Raw genomic sequence first — 25,380 nt, 5'->3', positions numbered from 1 at the left:
AAGAGCATGATTGCAACTCTTCATTTGTGTGTACATTAGCATTTACTGGACATGAGATATAAATCTACTTTGGCATATCTATGAAAATAGTTTTTTTTTAAAGAGGTTAAAAGAGAAGGCACCTCAGAGTACTGGAATTTTATTTACTGAAGATGCCTGTTTTGTGTTAGAGTAGTATGTTGTGAAAATTAAGTTGCAAATTTAATGATCTAAGGGATCCAGAATAGCTTGTTCACGTGATTCTATTTTGTCAACAGAAATCTGTTGCAGAATTATAGAAGGATATTTTTTGTTGGTAAGACCAGTGTTAATCATTGCTGTATATATCTTGAGAGGTGTTAAACTGCTTTTGAGATTGGTTCATTCATATAGTGGGAAGGGAACATACAAAAGATAGATCTGCGGAATATTGGTTTTGTGAGAACAGTTAAGCACAAGATATTAGTCAAAAATTTCTATATGGTGCTAAAAAGAACACTACTTATGCAAAATTTTGTGCTTTTTGAGGTGAAGTGCTAAGTATTACCATATATCTTCACAGATTGTTGATTGATATTGTGTACCGATTAACTTTGATCAAGGTATTAATATGTAAGCAAGTTATGAGGTTTGACAATAGTTTATAAAGAATCTACCATGAAATACTGATATAATGTTATGTCTGTAAATTACTCATTATGTGCATTTCAGTACTTTTCAACTTTCGGAAAGTCAGTTTCACAATATAGATGCGACAAGGGCAACACTTTTCTGAATTCTTCAGCTTGTGACTCAAAAGTAAGGGACTAAGATTGTGTGAAGTACAAATGTAGGCTCATGACATCTGCACTTAAGTTGTGCTACAGGCTCAATATTTTTAAAATATTTTGTTTTAGTGTATTTGTCTGCAGTTTGACAATTTGCTTGAAACAAAGTTACATAATGTTTCAGGTGTCTGTGTGCTGTAAATTAATAGCGTGTAATGGTCATAATCTATATTCTTGTGTTGTAATATTTACTCATATCTTGAATATCATAAATATCTTGTGCAATTAACTTATTGATGAATATAATATGCAAAATCTACCAATGTAGCCTCTCAGAAACTGCTTGAGTATTAGTGTTGGGAAGACTATGGTCATACACTTTGGTAAAATGAATAAAGTTGTAGACTATTTTCTAAATGAGAAAGAATTCAGAAATTGCAAGTGCAAAGGGACTTGGGATTCCTCATACAGGATTCCCTAAAGATTAACTTGCAGCTTGAGTCAGTGATAAGACTACATAATGTTAGCATTCATTTGAAGAGGGCTAGAAAAATAAATGCAAAGATGTAATGCTAAAGCTGTATAAGACATTAGTCAGGCTGCACATTGAATATTGTGAACAGTTTTTGGTCCCTTATTTGAGAAAGGATGTGCTACCATTGGAGATGGTCCAGATAAGGTTATCGAGAATAATCCTGGGAATAAAAAGGTTAATGTATAAGGAGCTTTTGGCTCTGGGCCTGTACTTACTGGTGTTTAGAAGAATGAGGGGGATCTCATTGAAACATATTGAAAGGCCTAGATAGAATGGATGTGGAGAAGCTATTTCCAATGGTACGGGAGTCTAGGACCAGAGGGCTCAGCTCAGATTAAAGTGATGCCCTTTTAGTACAGAGATGAGGAGGAATTTCTTCAGCCAGAGGGTGGTGAATCTGTGGAATTGATTGCTGCAGATGGCTGTGGAGGACAAGTCAGTGGGTATATTAAAAGTGGAGGTTGATAGGTTTGTGATTAGTAAGGGTGTCAAAGGTTACAGGGAGAAGGCAGAGACATAGGGTTGAGAGGAAAATTAAATCAGCCATGATTAAAAGGCAGAGCAGACTCAATGGCTGAATAGCATAATTCTGCTCCTATGCCTTATGGTCTTGTAGTTTAGTGATGAAGTTCTTAATTATATGAAGTTATGGGGAAGCGGAATGATAAGTGGGTTCAACTGTCTGAACCCAGAGCTTCCTTGTGTAAGTGGTATGAAAATGCATGCAAAAAAGATCAATTAATTTAGCGATGTTTAATTTGACTGCAGGATTGTTATATTTATTTTCTTGTTAGAATCCCTTTTTATGAGGTTTAGTCAAAAAACTGTAACTGTCCTTGTGAGACATATCTACTGCTCCCATGAACATCAAAAATGGAATTTTCTACTAGTCACCTGACTCTTTTGCATTGTGGCTGTTGGGAAAGCTGAGGAATCTATTTTTTGTTGTATTGAGTGTTACTACAGCAAATATTGTTCCTTCACGTAGAGATTCTGCAAGAAAGAAGTAATATTGAGAGAACTGATGGATACTTAATCTGAGCTGCATCTCAAGCAATGCAGCAGGAAATAGAAGACCGTGTATATATAACGGTGCACCTCAGGGGGTCAGCATCGGGACTGCTGCTTTTTACAATTTTGTCTATGATTTGGATAATGGAATTGATGGCATTGTGGCAAAGCATCCCATTTAGGTAGTGCTGAGGAAGCAAAACCATTGCAGCAGGACTTGGACAAATTGGAAGAATGGGCAAAAAATAGTGCCAGATGGAATACAATGTTCAGAAATTTATGATAATGCTGTTTGGTAAAAGGAACAATACTGTGGACTATTATTTAGATGGGGAGAAGGTTCAAACATCAGATGGGCAGAGGGACTTGGGAGTCATCATGCAAGGCTCCCAGAAGGTTAATTTACAGGTTGAATCTGTGATAAATGCCAACATTCCATTTGCCTTCTTTATTTCAAAGGGAATAGAAGATAAAAGCAAGGAGATAATGCTGAGGCTTTATAAGAGACTAGTCAGGCCACATTTGGAGTATTGTCAACAGTTTTGGGCCCCATATCTCAGAAAGGATGTGTTGTCATTGGGGAGAATCTAGAGAAGTTTCATAAGGATGATTCCGAGAATGAAAGGGTTAACATTTGAGGAGCATTTGGCAGCTTTGGGCCTGTACTCACTGGAATTTAGAAGAATGTAGGGGAATCTCGTTGAAACCTACCAGATATTGAATGGACTAGATGGGGTGGATGTGGAGAGGATGTTTCCAATGGTGGGTGGCACAGCCTCAATAAGGATAACCCTTTAGAACAGAGTTGGGGAGGAATTATTTTAGCCAGAGAGTAGCAAACCTGTGGAATGCTCTGCTACAGACGGTATGAAGGCCAAGTCCATGGATCTGTTTTAAGGTGGAAGTTGATGGTTTCCTGATCAGTCAGGACATTAAAGGATATGACGAGAAGACAAGTGCATGGAGTTGATTGGGATTGTGGATCAGCTAATTCTACTCCTGTGTCTTGTGGTCCTTATCTGCCCAGAAGCAATGCCCAACTGTACACAGATGTGCTCAACTACAGTGCAATATCTGGTTTATGCAATAATTTCCTTTGCAAAAGCAGCAATTTCTCAATGCTGGCGTAAAGCTTGACAACGAAAGCTCAGATTGCTCAGATAAGCCCAAGTTGTCGCAATGATGGCTCAGATGGTTGTTACCATGAGGTGAAAACAGAATGTGTTGGAAACTCAGGAGATCAAGTAGTATCTGTGAAGCAGAAACACATTTAACACATCAGGCTGAGGATCTTTCATCAGAATTGGGAAGGAGGGAAAACAAATTAATATCTAACATAAGTTGGCTTTCATGGGTCTGGAACAGTGATGAAGGAGCTTTTCAGGTTGAGAAGTTGTTCTCCCAGTTGGGAACAAGTATTGCTGAAGTATTGCTTTGGGGCAGTGGCTGTGGCTATGTGGAACTTGATCCTACCTCAGAGCAGCATTCAGTTTGCCACTCCAGCTTCCCCACCAGAGATTCTGCTGGGTCATGAATGGCAGTTTCTTGTGCTCAGTCAGCAGGGGCAATGGCAGGGTCATTGAGTTGCTTGTGTTGATCTTCGGAAGCACCCTTCTCTTTCAGCTGGGGCTACAGGAGAATTGCAGCTAAGGATCGTTTTGAAGCAAAAACACACCAGACCAGTGAACTGTACAAGATTGATTAGCTTGTGGTTGTAATCAGTGTGACATAATCTCAGTTATAACTTTGGTTTGGAGTATTTCTATTTTGTTCGCTTTACTTTTGCATGTTGTCTTACCAGGCAGCTGATGGCTAGGGTTGGAAAACTCAGCGGTTTACATCGAAGAAAAGATTGGCTTGCTTTCACAGATGATGTTTGACCTGCTAAGCTCTCTTCCACCATTTTCTGTTTTTTATTTCCTCTTTCCAGCACACACAATTTTTATTTTTGTTTATTTGCTTACCTGAGATTGTACTAACCAGTTATACACTCCAGTTAGTTTGTCACAGACAACCCAGGAAGAAAGTGTTTCATCTAAGCAGTTTTCCATTCTCTTCCAATTTCCTCCTCCACTTCATTCTCTTGATTGCATAGCAGATTTGCATGGCCGGACTGTACAAGTTGCACAACAGCCAATAGAGGATCTCAAATCTCAATGCCACCATACTAGGTACTGCACGGCAACTCCAGATCAGGGCAGGCAGTGGAAATATTGTTTCTATGAGGTTTAATTTGTCACATTGTGAAATTGAGCTCAGTGTATGCATTCCAGAATCATGTGATTGGGTTATGCATTTGAAATAAAGGTTCTGCTGCCGATGGATAGCCCTTGATGTCCAGGACTGAACCCTTCAAATTCGATCACGACTTGCACAAAGCTCAAGCAGCAGAATTACCACGTATTGTCTATAAAGCAATATGTATGCTTCAGTAACACATACAAAATGCTGAAAAAACTCAGCAGGTCAGACACCATCTATGGAAATGAATAAACAGTCGACCTTTTGGGCCAAGGCCCTTCTCAGTGGTATGTGGTACTAAAAGTTTGCAATCCTCAGGGACAAAATGTTACCTCTACGTGGCAGGAGGAAAAGAAATGCTATTTCTTTCCTGAGTAAAGCGTATTACAGACTGTAAGCTCGTACTGAATTGGAGGCACAATAGTGCCTTTTGATGTTATCCTGCAGTGCCACAAGTTCCATTTAACAATTGTGACATGTTGTGGCTTGGTGTTTTTTTTTTACTGAGTGCAATTATTATCTTGTCTAGTAGCTGGTATACTTGCCAGAGACAGCAGTTTTGACCCTTGGAAGTGTCCGGGTATACAGCAGGCAACCCAGGTATCCAGAGCCTGCATCTTCCAGATATGTTGGAGAGTTCATAAACACTTGGTTTTTAATGGTCTCTTGACTGCTTGCTTTCTCCTTACTTTAGTCTTCCAGTGACCTGCCTTGCTTAGTTTACTAATTCTCTCAGTCATGATGGAAATGCTATATTTACATTTATGTTTGATAACTGCTTGTGCAGAAACCTTGAAAGCAAAAAAAAAGCTATTAGCATTTGTCACATTGCATTAAAACATCTCAATACACAAAATATTTATGGAATTGCAGCAACAGCCAAAATCACCCAGCAATTGCCCATTGCTATTAATAACATCTTCTAAATAGTTTTGTTGCAGAAAGGAATTGGTGAGATAGAGTGTTAGCAATGGGGTTCCTTCCCATACTTAGCATATGTAGCTGTGTTTGAAGAAAGGGTGTGATTCAACATTGATCTCCATGATGGCAACGCTGGCATCAAATCAAGTATATATGCTAATAAATCTTATAATCTGCACACTTCTGATAAATATTATGGGAGGACTTATTAATCGTTTCAGTGTAACAACTTCCAGTATAATTCACAGCAGAGCTGAATTGTGCAAGTGTGCATTAGACTGGATTTTGGTATTCACACAATGGCTATAGTGACCTTCACTGTACTTGGACCCTTGGCTCCTAAGTGGAGCACAGGCGATTGATAACCTCCAACCTCCATCGTCCTCTGAAGTTGATGCTGTGGTTAAAGTTCATCGACACTTCTGCAGTCCAATGCATCCACTGTACAGGGGATTAGTCTGTACAGCTTCGCCAGAGCCCTGTTGGCCGGCCTTACCAATTTCTACCTCTCACGATGGGGACATAGAGTTGGACTTTGAGAGGTGAACTTAACAACATTTGTCTCTCATTTCTACAATATTTATGGCTTAAGCCATTTATTGTAATTTTTTTGTTATACTATGGCTCTAAAGGAAATCTGCAGCCTGAATATTATGTCTTCATCTGTTTGTACCCAATTATTTCAGTGAATAAAATTTGTGATCTAAATGAAAGCTAATAAATGATATCTAATCCTGAAGTAAAATTGGGAGTAGTTTGTTCAGATGCAAGAGAAATTATAAGAAGTTTTAAAGGAAAATTATGTTAATGAACATACTATGTTAACTCAATCTATTTCAGACATTGCTATAATTATTTATTTTTTTATAGGCTCCTTTCTCTCACAGTGTTGAATTTGTAAAGTATTTTAGTACAATAAATTTAATTTTTTAAATTTAATAATTTTCTTAAACTGCTATTCATAAGGCTTTTTGAAATCCATTAACAGTGTCTTATGTTTGTGCTATGTATGCAGTCCTTAGTCTAAACACAGGTAGTGCAGTGGATATGGGGGGAGCAAAAGGAGTTTCTAAACTGTGTAACTGGTTTATTCACAATTGGTTTATTATTACTGATATATGTTGTGAAATTTGCTTTGTGCCAGCAATACAGTGCAATACATAAATGATAGGTTACTAAGAAATATGAAAATAAATAGTGTAAAATGAGCAAAATAGCAAGAAGATTTTCATAGACTGCTCAGAAATCTGTCGGATTGATAGAAGTTGTTATTAAAACAATGAGTGTGTGCCTACAGAATCACAAGCAGGTTTTTTGTTATTGCCATGTGTTGTGAAATTTGTTTTGCTGCAGCAATACAATACAATACATAAAATTACATTACTTTAAGAAATATTTAAAAATAGTGTAAAAGGACAGTAAAATGGTAAGATAGTGTTCATGGACTGTTCTGAAATCTGATGGGGAGGGGAAGAAGCTGTTCCTAAAACGTTGAGTGTGTGTCTTCATGCTCCTGTGCCTCCTCCCTGATGGTAGTAATGAGAAGAGGGCATGTCCTGGATTGTGAGGGTCCTTCAAGGGGGTGCCACCTTAAGGCCCACCTTTTGAAGATGTCCTCAGTAGTGGGGAGGCTAGTGTCCATGAATGGAGCTGGTTGAGTCTACAGCCCTCTGCATTTTTTTGTTCATCCAGTGCATTGTGGCCCATGCCAGACAGTGATTCAACCAGTCAGAATGCTGTCCACTGTACATTTGTAATTCTACTCTAACTGCACTGTGTATGTGCACAAACATCATATATACATGATGCAGTTGCAAATCCTATAATAGTTCTATGTTTCATTAAGCAGCATAGTGGTTAGCAATGTACAGGTGATCTGGGTAGAATTCCCACCACTGCCTGTAAGGAGTTTGTACATTTTCCCCTCGTGACTGTGTGGGTATCCTCCCGGTGCTTCAGTTTCCTTCTACAGCCAAGGACCTTCTTGTTGGTAGGTTAATTAGTTGCCGTAAATTGTCCCATGATCAGGCTAGGATTAAATTGGGGGATTGCTGGGCAGTGTGGCTCGGAGGGTCAGAAGGGCCTATTTTGCACTATATCTCAATAAATAATATTTAAAAATCTTATGACACAGGCTGTGTTTTGAATAGAATGTGTCCTTTTGCTTGCTGATGTTTCAGTAGCAAATCTTGTGCCCATAGAGTGGTTTCTGAATAATCATTTAATTGAAATATGCTGGGCAACTTTTTTTTTAAACTTCTTGAAAAAAGTAGATGGGTGAGTTAGTAATTTTGCAGGTGATACACAGATTGATGGTGGTGTGGTTAGTAAAGAAGATTTCCAAAGGGAACAGTGGGATATAGATTGGTTACAGATATGGGCAGAAAAATGGCAGATGAATGGCAGCCAAATCTTAAGTGTTACACTTTGGGATATTAATAGTAAATAGTACCCTGTTAATGGCAAGACCTTTAACAGTGTTGGTATACGGAGATATCTTGGGGTCCAAGTCCATAGATGCCTGAAAATGGCTTCACAGGTTGAATGCATGCTTGCCATTATTAGTTGAGACACTAATTATAAAAATCAGGAAGTTACTGTATGTTGCAGATTTATAAATTTCCAATTGGGTACATCTGGAGTATTGTATTGCATTTAATTCTGGTCATCCCATTAAAAGAAGAATGTGGAGACTTTGGATGTGGTGCAGGAGAATTTTACCTAGATGCTGCCTTGATTAAAGAGAATGTTACTATAAGGAGAGGTTGGACAATCTAGGGTATTTTCTCTGGATTAGAAAGGGCTGATGGGAGATCTGATGGAAGTTTACAAGATTGGGGAAGGCATAGGATTCAGCTGGTAGCTTTATCTTGGGATTGAAATGTCTGATACTGGAGGATATGCATTTAAGGTGAGAAGGTGCAAGTTCAAAGAGATATGACAAGTTTTTAAACACAGAGCTGCTAATTTGGAAGTTTATGTTGCGTGGACTCTGGAGAGATGGTGAATTGGATTTGTAATTGTTTCAGTGGTAGGAAATGGAGGGTGATGTGTGAGGGTTGTTTCTGAAATTGGAGGCCTGTGTTTAGTAGCATGCCACAGCAGTTGGCTTTGGGACCTTTGTTAGTTGTAATTTATGCAAATGATTTGGATGTGAATGTTTGGCATGGTTAGTAAATCTGTTGTTGATACTAAAGCAGGTGATGTAGATAACGTGGAAGGTTATAAAATGTGTATCTCTATGTATATCTATATCTAGATTGGGTAGGTACTGAGGATTAGCAAATGTCTTTCTATCCAGACAAATGTGAGGTATTACAGTTTGGGAAATCCCATCAGGGAGGATTTGTACAGTGAAAGGTACTGACCTGAGGAGTGCTATGGAATAGAGGGATCTGAGTGCAGATGCACAGTTCACGGAAAGCAGTGCCATAAGCAGTTACAGTGATGAAGAAGGTGTTGGCACACTGGTCTTCATCAGTCAGAACATTGAGTACAGAAATTGGGAAGTTATGATGCACAAGATGTTGGTGAAGCCACACTTGGAGTATTGTGTACAGTTTTCGTTACACTATGATAGAAAAGATGTTACTAAATTAGAAAAAGGGTGCAGAAAAGATTGACCAGGACATGGCCTGGACTTGCAGGGCTTGAGTGACAAATAGAGGTTGTGTAAACTAAGACTTTGTTTGGTGGACTGTAGGAGATTCGGGGGTTACATTATTGGTGTATTATTTATTTAGATATACTGAAGAATAATACACCCTTCTGGCCCAATGAGCCAGTCCTGCCCAATTACACCCATGTGAGCAATTACACCTATTGACCCGTACATCTTTGGAATGTGAAAAGAAACCGAAGCACCCAGAGAAAACACACACAGTCACAAGAGAAAATCCTCGCGGGCAGTGTTGGAATTGGATTTGGGACACAGGCACTGTAATAGTGTTACGTTAACTGTTATGCTATTGTGGCACCCCCATAGTTGTAAACATAATGAGTGATATGAGATCATGAGGAGCCTGTTCCTGTTCTTTTCCTGTTAATGAGCAAGAATGTGCAAGTTTAAAATGAGAGGTGAGACATTTAAGAGGGACATCAGCAACAGGTTCTTCACAGAAAGGGTAGTGCAGATTTGGAGTGAGCTGCCTGAAATAGTGGTTGAGGCATGTACTTCAGGAGCAATTAAAATTCATCTGCATAAATAACATGGATGGAAAGGGTTCAGAGCAAAATGAGTTGAATGCAGGTAGATGGCACAAGCTCAGTGGACAACTTGCACCAAAGAGTCTGTTTCCGGGCTGTATGAATCCATGACCTCATCAGAAAATTGAAGTTGCCAGGTTCCTCAGTAACTGCTTTGAGTCGAGGTGGAGCTTTTAACTAATGTAAGAGGCAGTTAAAACTTTTTAGTTGAGGCATGCTGTTCCAGTCAGAGGATCAAGTTTTCATAAGCTCTGCATCCATTGTGTAAAAGTCTTAGCACCCTAGGTTTTTGGTAATATAAATTTTGTTTTAGGTGTTTATTTTTGTCTTCTGCATTAGTGTGCCAGTAGAAAAGAGCAAATTTTAGATGTCCAGATGTTCATTTCCCAAAATATTAAATGTTACAGAGGAAGTCTTGTACTTCATTAAAGAATGAAACATTTTAAGTATTAACGATTTTCCAAATTGAAATGTGATTACTTTGTAGGTATATAGCCCAGTGCATGATTAAACAAAGATAACAAATGGGTGCTAATGATCAATAACATAATGTTGTGAATGAACTAAACTGATTGTGTGAGGTACCTACCTGCTTCAAGCAGGCTTCAATTATACTGGCGCCCAATAAAAACATGGTGGCCTTCCTTAATGACAATTGCCCAGTTGCGCTTACATCCACAGTGATTAAATGTTTTGAGAGACTGGTGATGAAACCTGAGAGGCGACTTGGATCCACTCCAATTTGCCAACTGGAACGACAGGTCCACAGCAGATGCCAGCTTCTTGGCTCTTCACAAACCCTGGAACATCTGGACAGCTAAGATGCATACATCAGGATGCTCGTCATGTGTTACAGATCAGATTTTAATACCATCATTCCCTCAAAACTAATCGGGAAACTCTTGAGACCTGGGCCTCCATATTCCCTTGTGCAATTAGGTCCTGGATTTCCTCACTTGTCAACCCCAGCCAGATTGGATTGGCAAATACGTCTCCTCCATGATCTCCTTCAACAAGGTGTACCACAAGGCTGTATGCTTAGCCCCCTGCTGTATTCATTTTACACATGTGACCATGTGGCAAGTACAGCTCCAACACCATGTTCAAGTTTGCTGATGACACCACTGTTATAGGCCGTATCAAAGATGGTGATGATTCAGCATCCAAGAGGCAAATTTTGGCTGAGTGATGCCATAACAATAACCTCCCATTCAATGTCAGCATGACAAAGAATCTGATTCTAGACTTGAGAGGAAAACTAAAGGTCCATGAGACAGTCCTCATTGGAAGAACAGAGCTGGAGAAGGTCAGTAACTTTTAAGTTCCTGTGTGTTACTATTTCAGAGGACCTGCCCTGGACCCAGCATGTAAAATTAATGGCTAAAAAAGCATGACAGTGCCTCTACTTAGGAGTTTGCGGAGATTCAGTATGACATCAAAAAATTTAACAAACTTCTATAGATGTGTAGTGGGGAATATGTTGACTGGCTGCATCATGGCCAGGTATGGGAACACCAAAATCTTTGAATAGAAATTTCTACAAAAGGTAGTGAATTTGACCTAGTCCATCATAGCTAAAGCCTTCCAAATATTGAGCTCATCTACGTGAAACATTGTCATAAGAAAGCAGTATCCATTATCAAAGACCCTCACAACCAGGCCATACCCTTTTCTCAGTGCAGCCATCAGGTAGAAGGTACAAGAGCCTCAGGACTCGCACCACCAGATTCGAGTACAGTTACTGTTACTGTTTAGGATACTCAACCATCAGGTTCTTGAACAAAAGGGAGTAACTCCACTCACCTACCCATCTATTGCGACATTCTCACAACCAGTGATTTGACTGTAAGTATTCTTTACCTTGTTATTTCATGCTCTCATTATTTATTGTTATTTATTTATATTTGCACTTGCACTGTCTGTTGTCTTCTGCACTCTGGTTGATCTTTTATTGAATCTTGTAGTAGTTATTACTCTATAGGTTTGCTGAGTATGCCTGCAGGGAAGAGAATCTCATGGTGTATTTGGTGACATGTATGTACTCTGATAATATTTGAACTTTGAACTGAAACAGGTGTAGAAGGAATCAAGCTGGACGAAGGACAACCAAATTAAAGGTGTGGCAGACATGGTAGTTTAATCTCACACCAGGACTGGAGTGAGCATAGCAACAAGACACAAGGTGGTCATCTTACATCAGCAAGGTTTTATCCCATGCTGAAATTTTGCAGCAGTCAGGAGTTTTAAGATGTTCTGACCAAGCTTTTCTGAAGAAGATCAAAGAAATGGGCAAGACTGAGGATCAGAAACACAGTGGTCAGCCAAGGAAACTGAGTGTAGCTGACAAGAGATGCCTCAAACTGATGTCCCTTCTAAATGTAAAGAAGTCCAGCACTGCGATCATCTCTGAACTCTCAAAAACCACTGGAACCCAAGTACACTGCTCAACAGTACAGAGAAGTCTTTTCGGAAGTGGTCTTCATGGAAGAGTTGCTGCCAAAAAACTATTCCTCTGAAGTGGAAGCGAAGCAAAGAGACTCTGCTAAGTACAAAAACACAAGAACTGGGTTGCTGAACAAGGGTAACAAGTGTTCCGGACTAGTGAGTCAAATTTTGAAATTTCTGGTTCAAACAGGATGCAGTTTGTCCACAGAAGAGCTGGAGAGCACTACATGGATGGATGGGTGTCTGTTGCCAACAGTGAAGTACGGCAGAGATTCTCTACAGGGTTGGGGCTGCATTTCTGCAAATGCATTTGGTCATCTGGTCAGAATTAATGGAATCCTCAATGCTGAGAAGTATAAGCAGATTCTCGTCCATCACACCATCGGGGAGCCATTTGATCAGTCCCAACTTCATTCTACGGTAGGACAATGATCCCAAACTCTCATAAAGAACTATCTTCAGCAAAATAAAGAACAAGGAGTTCTGCAACAGATGGTATGGTCTCCACAGAGCCCTGATCTCAACATCATTGAAGCTGTCTGGATTTACCTGGAGAGACAGAAGCAAGTGAGACGATGTCTGCAGAACTGTGGCAAGTTCTCCAAGATGCTAGGAACATCTTACCAGCTGATATTCTTATAAAACTGCACGGCAGTGTTCCTGAGAAAGTTGATGAAGTTTTAAAAGGTGGTCACACCAAATATTAATTTGATTTAATATTTTTCTTGTTTCCTGTTAATTTTATGATGTATAGAAACTTCATTACAGTATTTTACAATTAGTTTAGCTGCTTACTTGACTGTCCCTTGCGTTTCTGGATTTCAAATAGGTAAGTAGTTCACATCAAGTGAGATCAGTCAGAGTTTAATTGGTATGTGTTGGGGGAAGTTCACAGGTTGCCAGGTGGTTGTAATTTTATAGCCCCAGGTTAGAAACAAAACCGCATATACTTTGTTTTAATTGGCATATAACGTTTTATAATTGTGGTAAATGTATACAAGAATCGTACATTTAAGAACTTGGTAGAGATTAGTGCATTTTGTTTTAGAAAGGAGTTCATGTATTTGGGACTTGCACAATGGACAATCAATCAATTTTTAAGAAAGAAATGCTTGGAATACAAAAAAAAAGTTTGGGGGAGGAGAGAGCTGACATGAGGAAATTGACTTCTTTTGAGCATTTCTTCTCATTTTGCCAAAGAATACCATATTTTCTTGTCAATTTTCTCATTTTTCTGTACTTAAAAATACATTTAAGATGGCTTTAATAATCAATTGATTTTGTACAATATAGTGTAGAATTCCAGTGTACAAACAAAATATATATATATATATTTTCTTGATGACTTAGAAATCTGGTGTTTTGTGGTTTTAAGTACATGCTTTTTTTCCTTCTGTCCATCCTGGCCTGTAAATTCCTGGGCAGTCAATTATTCATAATAACAAATCATAGCAATGAAAGCTTTCTGGTGTTTTTAAAATGTTTAAGAGTACATTGTTTAAAGGAAATGCCTTGTGTTGGTAAATCCAAAAGCAATGTAGGTATTGTGGGGGAACGGTGTTAATTGCAAGTAGCAAAAATCTGACATTTTACCTATAGCTGGAAATATAGGAAAGGTTGACAGACAATACTTGTTTACTGCTTCTTCCAATGCCATTCATTTGATGTGACTGCAGATATGATTTCAGCTGACATCTTGTGTATGAATGCAAAGAACATCTCTGATCATTGTTACTTACTTACATGATGACTTGTTGTTTTCTTTCCCCTTTTCCCCTGCACAATCTGCAGAGGGGGATTAAGCAGAAGCAAATTTACACAGAATCTTGAAAAAACTGTAGCGGTGCATTTACCATTACAATATGTTGGGCATTTATCTTCTGAGCTAACTAGAAGAGGTGTTGGGCTGCTTCAAAACCATGATTGTGCCTTGCCATGCTATTGGCAAGTACATGGATTTGGGTCATTGTTTGTACAACTTGGGATATCAAATCCAAGATGAGTTCTTGTTTTCAAGTTTATTTTGAAGTTACTGTTAAGTTAGATTTAATCTTCTATCAAAGGAGATCCTGTTAAATATTGCAGGCAACAACATTCTCATCTAACATCAACATAGATACATAGTGATAAGCCTTCAGCCCACTGTTCAATGCTACTTGTATTAGATGATTCAAGTACCAGTTGCAACTTTGTGTTTAGTCTATTTGCATGTTTCCATGTTGGTTTTCATGTTTGTATGTGTATTTTTCTAAAATAAAAGGATCAAACGATAATAGGGATACTAGATCTAAAGCTAATCCAAGGGCACCTGAAAAAAGACAATGTGAATGAGAGTAGTTATGCAAGAAAGGGGAAATGAGGCAGACAGCTGTCAGGGAATTGCAATAAAATGAGGATAAGAGTAAATATTATGAAGGACATTTATATCAGCAATGCTGCTCCTTCCACTGTTTGGACATTGAAGATACAAGAAAATTGGCCTCGTTGGGAGGTCTAGTTCAGAATTTTCTTGAGGTTAACGTGAAGTTGAGTTGGCAGTAAGGAAGGCAAGTATATTGTTAGTATTTCAAGAGGACTAGAATATAAAATTAAGGATGTACTGTTTAGGCTTTATAAGGCATTAGTCAGACTGCATTTGGAATATTGTGAGCAATTTTGGGCCTTGTATCTAAGGAAAGGTGTGCTGGCCCTGGAAAGGTTGAGTTTCTTCAGCTGGAGGTGGTAAATCTGTGGAATTTGTTGCCACAGCAGGTTTTGGATGCCCCACCAAGTGAACGTATTTAAGACCGGGAATGATCCGTTCTTGATTAGGAATGACAGTAGACTTAGTAGGCTGACTGTCTTAATTCTACTGGTATATCTTGGCCATCATGTTCTTGAGTAGGCTTTGGTCCATTTGATTCATTTGAAGGAAGGAAAAATAAACTGGAGATAGGAATTGTAATGTTCAAGAGATGTTTTGGTAGGAAGCTGGATGAGAGGAGTATGGAGAGCTGTGGTCCAATTGCAGGTCAATGGGACTAGGTCGAAGACCTTCCATCATTAAGGGCCACCATCACCCAGGTTATGCCCTCCTATTGCTGCCATCAGGAAGGATATACAGGAACCTGAAAGCACACACCCATCCTGGAGACACTAGAGAAGATCATCTGATTCCAAACAATTGGTTTATTGACCATTACAGACAGTCTCTCTAGTGTTTTTTCACTCCCTCCTCTCGACATCTTTTCCCCAACTATGATTCCCCCCCCCCACCTGCCCTCTTCCTATTCTCAGTCCACAATAGAGACCCGTATCAGAATCATGTTTATCATCACTCACATTTGTCTTGATTTTTTTTTGTGTGGCAACAGTACAGTGCAATGCATAAATTAGTACAGTGCTCGACAAATATCTTGGACACCCTTGTATGTAGAAGACTTTTGCAGTGTAATGTACATAATGTAACTTGTAGATATTATGTATTGCAATGTACTGCTGCTACTAAACAACAAATTTCACAACATATGCCAGTGATATTAAATCTGATTCTGACCAGGCTGGAATGAATTAGATGGGCTGAAGGGCCTGTTTCTCTGCTATAGTGCTCTGTGACTATGACCCTATCAAAGGCTCCACTGCAGATTTAAAGGTAGCTTTAGCAAGTTAAATTTGATTTTAAATCGAACCAGTTTCTGCTGAAATGTGGAATTGCTATGTTTAAGTTAGTGCATATTGAAGGACATGGGACTATTTATCAGAACCTCATTGTTTGTTGATGGAATTACCATACTGTTGTTTCATCATGGCTGTGAGGCGTGATTTTTATTTGGCTGTCAGCTTATGATAGTAAAATGAGAAGTTTAGTTTAAAAGATTGAAGAATGAATAAGTTGATTCTGAGGCCACATAGGGTATTGTAGCAGTTCCATTGTCTATCAAGTGTAATGATCATGGATTGATTTATAGATGTATTGTTTTAGGAGGATTTGGGCAGTTAATTTTTGTCACAGTTAACCACAGTGTAACAGATGTTTCTATAGAACACTGATAAGACGAATCTATACAGCATTAACTTGATTTTGTATGTACTTTCATGTAATGCTATTTGATCAAGGAATGATGTCTCATCTGATTAGCTGTCTAAGTTGCAATAATTATTTACATTTGTCATTAGAGCTTTCTAATCATAAAATTAAAAAATGAAGAGATTTATTAATGTTTTTGTGTGACTGTATTTTATTGATACCTTATGTGCTTACTATTTTATGTGCCTTGTGCTGTGCATGCCTGTTGGTATTGTGTTTTGCACCTTGGCCCCAGGGTAACACTCTTGTTTGGCTGTATTTGTATATGAATGAGTGACCATTAAACTTGAACTCTCCTAATTAAGCTTCAGGAGAGGAAAATCCAAGCAAATAAAAATGAAGAAATATTAAGATGCTAATTCAGTAGGACATAATTCTCAAAGAAGGCTTTAATGACATCCCATTGGGCAGCTCAAGCTCTATCCATTTAAAATTCCCGGTCTGCTAGTCCCGGGAATCTTAGTTAAACCTTTATTTAATGCTGGGGGAAGAGAGCGACGATCTTTTTGTCCTAATGCTTCCAACAAATTTTCTTGGTACAAATTTATCTTTACAAAATCTTGACACCCCCCCCCCCACCAACAAATCAAAAACATGCAATACTCTTTTCTGAAAACTGATGATTTTAAGCTATTGAGAAAGAGACTGTGAGCAATTGAAAGGAAAACCGACTGCTCAACCTAAAAAAAAATTTAGTTCAGTTTGTTTTGTGGTATTTGTTTCGCAGGAAAATTTTGGTACTGAGGTTCAGTTTTTGGGAATGATTGCCCTAATGAGGTGCAAGTGAACAACTAATACTCCTGCCTTCAATAAAGCTGTGGGTAATCTCTGGGGTAACTCCATATAAATATTTGCCACTTATCATTTTAATAGCTTTTGGATACCAAAATTCTGTTAGTCTGTCAACAATTGTATGTGGAAAGGGGTCCCAATTTCTGCTATCCTTTTGTGTGTGAAAAGTGTTTTGAAATGTCATTCTTTAAGAGGCGTTGCATTAATTTTGAATTGTTATGTTTCCTAGTTCAAGCTTTCCAAACGACTTAAAAAGGTAACCATTTTAATATCTGAATTTTTTTTCAATCGTATCGCGTTCAAATCAACACCATTATAACATTCTAAACTACAGAGAATTAGCTCCTTGTTGTTATAACTGCTTCTAACTTGGGAGTCCAGATATCACTTTGGTAATCAAAATGGTGTGGCTTCCAATATCTGTTTGTTCTTTCAAAGTTCTGAGCTCAGAACTAATCACAGTACCACAGGTATGCTCTAACCCAGGGGTTCTCAACCTTTTTTAATATACCATGGACCCCCACCATTAACCGAGGAGTCCATAGACCTTTTGTTGGGACCCCCTAGTCTAACTTATTATAGTTTTCTATAATTATGTGGCATAATTCCAACTATTTGCATTGTGTTTTGTAACTTCAAAACATTAATTCAAAGAAACACACAGGAGTCCAAAAATATGAGTGTAATTCGAGTTTACTTTAAACGGGGCACACGTGTATCAGGTGGTAGTGTGATGATGCATGCAATGAACATTTTTACATATAACCTGTAGTTATTTAAACAAGAATGCATAATCAATTTATACATTATACACACACACATGTAAGATTACTTGAAATACTAAATATACAACACCCCTCCCTGCTTAGCTATAAACTCCAACTCAATACAAGATGCTTTGGCTAAGCTGGTTTCTATTTGGACGCTGCATCTTTATTCACGCTCACTTTCATTTCTGACTGCAACATTTGCATCTCTGTCTGCGGTTTCCATTAATGTAGCGATTTACATTGCTCGTTTGAATGTAAGCTGTGCTTCAGTTAGGAGCCAATTTTAACACTTTCTTTTAAGACTCTGTATATTGTTAAGCCCATTATTGAACTGATAATGCTTTGACAATCTCTTAATTTCAGCCACATATACCGAAACAGGCTGCCATTCTGTTTGATTCCGCTTATGAAGCCTAAAGTGCTCTGAGTCAACAGTGGCTTTGGTTCTAAGTGTTCTTGTGTCACTTTAACAAAAGCAGCAAAGTTCACTTCTGTAGGTTTGGCTGGAGCAGTCAAGCTTCAAAGCAAACTGCATGCCTTTAACCCTAATGCACTTAACAAAATTTGCACTCCCTTCTCATTGATTATTGCTTCAAAATACTGTTCCAATAATTCTGTATACATGAGCCAATTATCCGTTGTGTAATCAAACTCATCAATTTTTCCGATGCGACCAGCCATTTCTGATTTTATTTGTATTACCCGGTACTCACAGTTTGAACTCTGAATACCTCTGTTTACTGCTTTAACAAAAAACTCAATCATGTCTTCTCATCTGAAGAACATGTTGACGGCTGCAGTACCCTTTTACTCGCTGATGATCCTGCTGTGTTTTGTTTTATTTTGAGCACCTAGCTCCATTTAACAGGTCAGTAGCCGTCTCGGATTCATTTTAAAATACCTCGTCACCAGTGTTATGTAACTTCAAAACATTACATTAATTCAAAGAAACTCATGAGAGTGAAAATGTAGATGTAATCAAGTTTACTTTAAGCAAGGCAAAGAGCCCTCAGTGAGGATGGGATGGAGAATTGAAATGACAATTAACTGGATGCTCAGGGTCACTCTAGAGCACAGCAAATCAGTCACCGATCTGCATTTGATTTTATCATTATGTTGGACATTACATAGTCAGCATCTGGCAGAAAAGTCTGTGTTCCTACATAGTGGCAAAGGAAGGAGTGGTGGGGAGCTGGGGGAGGGTGCAGTTGTAAGGAATGTATTGCCTATTCTGTGATTTGAATGGGAACATGCCCTGAGACAGGATGTGGTTGTTGATGAAGATGGAAGGCAAGGACAGGGGCCAAAGATATTGTTAATTAGTAGTCTGATTTTAATTTTGCAGTTATTGACTTGACAGTTTTAAAGAAGATTACTGACGAACAACTGTATTTCCAGGCATCTAGCAACGCTGAATAGTCCAGAATGTTGAATGTATGGGACCCACTATTTTATTGTTACCCGTGGATCAGAGAACTAAAAACATTTAAAACAGGGATGCCAAACCTTTTTTATGCCATGGGCCAGTTCTATTAAGCAAGGTGTCAGTGGACCCTTGGTTGGGAACACTTGATTTAAAATCCTGTCGCTTGTTTAGTGTGAAGTTAAACATGGAATGGGCTTCTATTACTACTTTCTTTCAGCTGAAAGTGGAGATCAAAGAAAAACAATGACACTTGAAACAATTCTCATGTTCAAATGTAAAGTAAGATCTGTTTCAGGATTTGCTTCTGTCAGATATGACAGAATGTTGAATACAAGTTTAAAAAGCTGAGAAATGTTGCTTGCTTAACATTCTTAGTGCTTACTACCTACTCACCTATTTTCACCAGCGAAGCAATGAGCACATATGTTGTTCCTAAAGCCCCTTGTGTCTACTGTTATTTAGTAAATCTCATTATTCCTTGTATTCCATTGTTGTCCATATACAAGCCTTTGTCAGAACTAGGCAGAAGGGAAAAAAAGCTTGTAAACTGCAGGGAGAGTGAGGGGGTCTGATGTCCCTAACTGAAAACCATGGCAATAAGCTGTAAACACGTTTATTCGGTCAATGAGGAAAGGGGAGCAGTTGGAGGGTGAGAACATAGACAAAAGACTGTAGGAGTTATGAAATGCAGATCAGCAAGACATGTCAGGCTGGGCATGTCCTCCACTTCCAGAGAAGAAAAAGAATTAAAAACAAGTAAGCTGAACCAATATTACACATGGGTGACTGATAGACACAGAGAAATCAAGTTATTTGAAGTTCTCTTCGATAGGCACATGGATGAAAGAAAACTGGAGGACTATTTGGGAGGGAAGTGTTAGATAGATCTTATAGGTTAAAAGGTTGGCCTAGAGAAGATTCAAAGGAGGGTCACAAAAATGACCAGGATTAAATGGCTTGAAATATGAAGAGCGTTTGATGGCTCTAGGCCTATATTCACTAGAATTCAGAAGGATGAATGGTGACATCATAGAAATTTATCAGATAGTGAAAGGCCTTCATAGAGTAGAAGTGCATAGGATGTTTCCTGTGGTAGGAGTGTCCAAGACCAGAAGACACAGCCTCATAATGGAATGGAGCCGTATTGAATTCTGAATGCAATGCGCTGGATTGGCAGTGCAAGTGCATCATTGCTTCAACTGGGCAGACTGTTTGGGTCCCTGTTTTGATGGTTTAAAAAAAAATAGGTGAAAGGATAAGTTTTGGATGTCTGAGGTTGCAAGGGGAAGTGCCAGAAGGAGGATGTTTTGTGGTAGTGGATTAGTGAGTTGTGAAGGGGAGAGTTTCATCAAAAATGCTGAAAAGGAGGGAGAGGGGAAGCTGACAAGGGACTTTGGTTTCAAACCTTTACTTTGCTTCTCTTCCTAAAGTTGCTTACATTGCCAAGCATTTCCAACTTTTTCTACTTTTATTTTAGATTTCCAACATATGCAGGCTATGAGTATATTGAAATAAATAACTATCTGAGCAAATGAATTACAAATAATATGGATAGGTGGGAATGGTTCATGGGATTATAAAGACGGACAATTAGAAGTGTAATGTTACTCTTACTAAATAGAGCTGTGCTTAAGTTGGCACTACATTGCCATCTTTAAGCAAATAAAATTTTCCTCATTGCAGTTAATTTCTTCAGCTATCTTTTAAATTTAATTTGCTTTAGTTGTAGAAGAATGGTTAATTTCTTCATAATGGCTATTGTTTCATTTGCTAAAGAATTGGGTCCTTCATGTCCACCCATTTAGACACACAATGGCTGGTCCCCTTTCCTGATAGGATCCCCAGATCTATATAAACCAAGCTGAGGAACGAGTCATGCACTGCCTATCTGAGTCATTACATTTCGAACTATTGTCTTCAGTGAGTTAAGCTCCCAGAATTTTAATTTGATAGGTTTCAACCAATTATATCATCATAAGGCTAAACCCTCATTGGCAAGAATCAGTTGATCACCAGAGGAGATTAATTATTGGTTGCCAGTTCAGAAGCTGACATCACGGTAGACAGAGCAATTGTAGAAGGCAATTGTATTCCTAATTCTTGTATCTTGAAAATATTATAGCTTTAAATTAATGCAGCTTTACTGAAGAAAGATAATTATATTCAATGTTTTCAATAACATAATGTCTTTTTAAATTAAAGAATTAAGAGTTGCATTCCTTTATTTTGTGTATAAAATTCTCAAAACTAAGAACAATCCATGATGGTGCAAATAAAATTGTCTTTGTTCAATGTAGTCCCTCCGAGATTTTCTTTTAAAGTAGTCGAAACATAAGGTTTAAAAAAACACGCATAATCTGGGATTTTCTTTATTTTGGGGCTGCTCAATGAACCTCACGAAAGAAAGGGTGGAGCTCTTAGTAGAACATAGCTATTCATTGTAGAGGAAACGGTGACTCAGGCCTGGTGGAGAAATGCTGCAAAGCTGCTTGACCTTGGATTAACCCACAGCCTCACTCACTATGTTGTGTTTTCAGCCGGGGCCAGCAATGTTAAATCTTGACTCAGCAGATTGGCTGCATGTGAATGTGAGAAAGTAGTTTTTCTTGAGCTGGTCTGCTCCCAATCTGATTCTTTTGGTGTTTCTCGCTCAGCCATAACCATGAATCAACCAGTTGGCTGCTCAGTTACTGTTAGTGCCCCTTTTATTTTTGTGTGTTCGTGTGCATTCGGCATCATGCTGTCTATATTGCAACTTGCTCAAATCTCCCCTGCCAGAAGACCTTGATGTAAGGAATATGTTGTGAATGGAAATGATATTTTAATGAGTTAGCCTCCTTTTAGCAGTGGTGCTGAATATAAAGAAGTGGGAGATAAAATTGTAAGAGGTTTAGCATCTTTTAAACATTGTCTGACTTGGATAAAGTGTATTCCAAGCTATTGGGTAGTGGATGAAGCAGCAGAAGTGCTGACTCTGATTTTGCAATCAACTCTGGCAAAGAGGATTCAATACTGTTATTTAAAAAACAAAGTAGGGTGCAGCCTCTTACTGCAGGCTGGGAATTATTAGGAACCCTTCGTGGGGTGTAATCATCATTTTGGAAAGTACAAGTTAACAGTGGGCTGTTAAGGTGATAGAAACTCTTCATATTTGAGAAGTACTGGAATAAAGGCTGCAGGCCAAGAGTTGGGAAGGGCGTTAGTCTGGCTGCTTTGGGCTACATGGACTCTGCAGTTTTTATGATACCATACACTATATGATAGATTTTTGTATAATTCAGTGACACTGGTGTCTAAAATAAATTGTACTTCATTTTCGCAACACAAAACATATCCTACCTAGGAGCTTAAAATGTATAGCCAAAAGCAGTTGATTAATTGTGTGGAAATTGTATGTATAAAATGCAATAGTATTTTGATTTACTTTGTGCTGTGAAGAAGATCTTGTACCATTAATAATAGCTGAATTCTTTAGCATTCCGCAATTGAATGATTATGGCAAGATCACTGATGGAGAATTCTATTCATCACAGTTAGCCACATTTGTTATTGACCATATTTATCATATGAGCGAGCAGTAAGACAAAGCAATCTCTTGTTCTGCAATATAAAAGGTATGAAATGTCTGATATAAATTGTTCAGTTATAACTAACAGTAATTACTTGACTGCTTTTTTTTAAAAAAGCTTGTAAAGATAAAAGTCAGAGACACAGCTTTCTGAAAAGATGTGTTCAATAAAGGCTTGGTTTTAGCTTTTGGCTTTCATAGTTTACTCTTTTTCAGCTTGCCTTCAAGTATTTTAATTGTAGTTTTAATATTGATTTTTACTTCCAATTGCTGTCTTTAATGTTTTAATTTTTCCCTACAATTTGTTCATGATGGATATTGTGAATGTATCTACAGAACTAGGTTGAAATTGGATTCTTGAGAAATTGAAAGAGTAATTTTTAAAACTATTTACTAATTATCCAAGCTGTTCTACTTTTTGTTTTATCATTTTCAATTAAACTGATATTTGCAATGTAGTTATGACTGGCTCTTTTTTTGTGGTTGAAGGCAGCAACAAAATACCAGTATCCCATGATATCAGAGGTACAACCAGCGAGTTAGTTGTTCAGATGCGTAGCAGTGTTAAATTGTTTTCATGTTCTCTCAAATGATGTATTTATCATCTTGCAGCCACCTGTGACGCACATTTGACTTGATGGCTTTATGTGTGTATGCTGAGGTGTACATGAACTAGAGCATAGATTTGCTATAATTTATATGTAATTGTGTGGCAAAATGGTAGTAAGCTTTGCTGTTGCTAAGTCAAATAATAGTTGAAATATTCTCATCCAGGATTTAACCTAAAGGTCAAAGGGATAAATGGGCGACTTCCTTTTCTTCCATTTTTATTTCAGGTTGGTGCAGTCAAGCTTAAACACTGTATTTTAATTGAGAACTTTTCTGGATGTGAAATGCTTATTGCACTGTTTAAATAACTTTATCCAGAAATACATATGTTAAGTTTTTTTTGGCTAAATTGATTTAAAATGAGTTTGTTCTTCATTTCAATACAGGTATCATAATACAAAGTTGTAAAAAAAAAAGTAAAGTAATTTTTCTAAATATAAAGCAGCCATTGCCAAAATGTTTTATTTAGTATTTAGAGATGGTGTGTGGAATTCATGAGCACTTTATTTATTGAATAGTGTATATTATCACAGTTTATTTGTTTACTACAATAGAGTTCTCCAGCATCATAGATCCTGATACGTTTATATTGTCCTACCTGGTTATCCAAAATACAGTGTTTTTAAAATGTAATGTTACCTCTCTTAAGCTACATCTTGAGGTTCTCAGTTCAGATTCTAAGTGAAACTAGTGAAGAGATAAACACATTCCATCTGCAAATTAATCATAAAAGATAATTCCTTCAGACATAAATCATCAGAGAAATGCTGTATCTGTTGGAATGATAGTAAGCTACCTATTGGTGTAATTTCTGTTTATGGCACATTGTTTCAGAATTGCATAAAACATGTCACTGTTTGAAAAGTTCAAAGGATACGGCATGTTATAAAATGCAAATATTTTTATGAAGTTTGTCAGTAATGCTATGCTGATGATGTGACTTAGATTATAGTAAGCAAAACATGCCGGAACACTATTACACACCCTTTTACTTCACATGGCAGTTGTTCAGATACTTAAGAGACAAAGAATTGTGTGTTTTTTTAAGTATTTTTCTCCTTTCTCTTAAGTGGTCTTTGATGGTGAGTTGTTATTATTGCTACCTGTATGCACACTCCTTTCAATTGTATGTCTACCTCTTACACCACATGTGGTGTAAAGCATCGGGATTGCCTGCAATGGGAGGAGAAAAGCTGATGGAAACAGCGTAGTTTGAGAAATTAATGTCATGGAGCAGAAATACCTTTGTCACCATGGACTTTGCTGAAGGAGATTCAAGAGGAGAGGCAATTTCTGTAATAATTATCTGACTTTTATAAAGTCATAAACTGGATTATTGTGCTAAGTTGAAGATGAGTAGACCTGGAACAGTGGCCATTCAGAGTATAAGATTCATTAGCAAGATCAAATAAAAATAAGGCAGGCAAGTTGAGTGGCCTTTGTTGGAGTGGGGGCACTGTTAGGTTGGGTAGGCTTTAGGCTTTTGGCTTTGGCTCAACAGGCTTGGGTGACGCAAGTATCTGATAAGCATTGTCTTGCTCCTTATCTGTAAGTGTGTAGTTAGGCAGTAAGAATAGCTCCAGGTACTGTGTTCTGTTTTTGGTGTGAGATGTGGGAACTTCCAGCCTCCCTGATAACCACATCTGTACTAGGTGCACCAAGCTGCAACTCCTCAGAACATGTTAAGGAACTTGATGACCTTCGGCTCATAAGGGAAACTGAGGAGATTGTCAATGGGAGCAATAAGGAGGTTGTTGCCCCTAGATTGCAGGAGGTGACTGAATGGGTGACTGTCAGTGGAGGGAAGGGAAATAGCAGCTGGTACAGCATTCTTTTGTGGTTGTTCCCCTCAATAACAAGTAGATTGTTTTGGATACTGTTTGGTGTGGGGAGCGGTGTGGGGTTGGGGGGGGGGGAGTCGCAGCAACTCGCTCTCTGGCACAGAGTCTGATGCTGTGGCTCAGAAGTGAAGGGTACAGAGGAAGAATGCAATGATAGGAGTTTCCAGAGTTCCAGGAATAGATAGGAGAGACTGTGGATGCGG

General features: G+C 38.3%; 1 protein-coding gene across 5 annotated transcripts in view; it reads left to right on the top strand.

Annotated features, from left to right (window-relative positions):
- mark1 (MAP/microtubule affinity-regulating kinase 1) overlaps positions 1-25,380 on the top strand; it is a 176,767-nt gene that overhangs the window by 3,246 nt on the left and 148,141 nt on the right. For 3 of the 5 annotated variants that reach the window (XM_059985820.1, XM_059985819.1, XM_059985817.1), the window contains exon 4: positions 17,193-17,219. The exons of the other annotated variants lie outside the window; for them this stretch is intronic. In XM_059985820.1, the coding sequence (XP_059841803.1) occupies positions 17,193-17,219 (27 nt within the window). The remainder of the gene's footprint in view (positions 1-17,192; positions 17,220-25,380) is intronic. 5 annotated transcript variants of the gene reach the window in all.

This window comes from Hypanus sabinus, chromosome 12, assembly GCF_030144855.1.
Source record: "Hypanus sabinus isolate sHypSab1 chromosome 12, sHypSab1.hap1, whole genome shotgun sequence".
Classification (NCBI taxonomy): Eukaryota; Metazoa; Chordata; class Chondrichthyes; order Myliobatiformes; family Dasyatidae; genus Hypanus; species Hypanus sabinus.
This window is presented reverse-complemented; position numbering and strand designations above follow the sequence as displayed.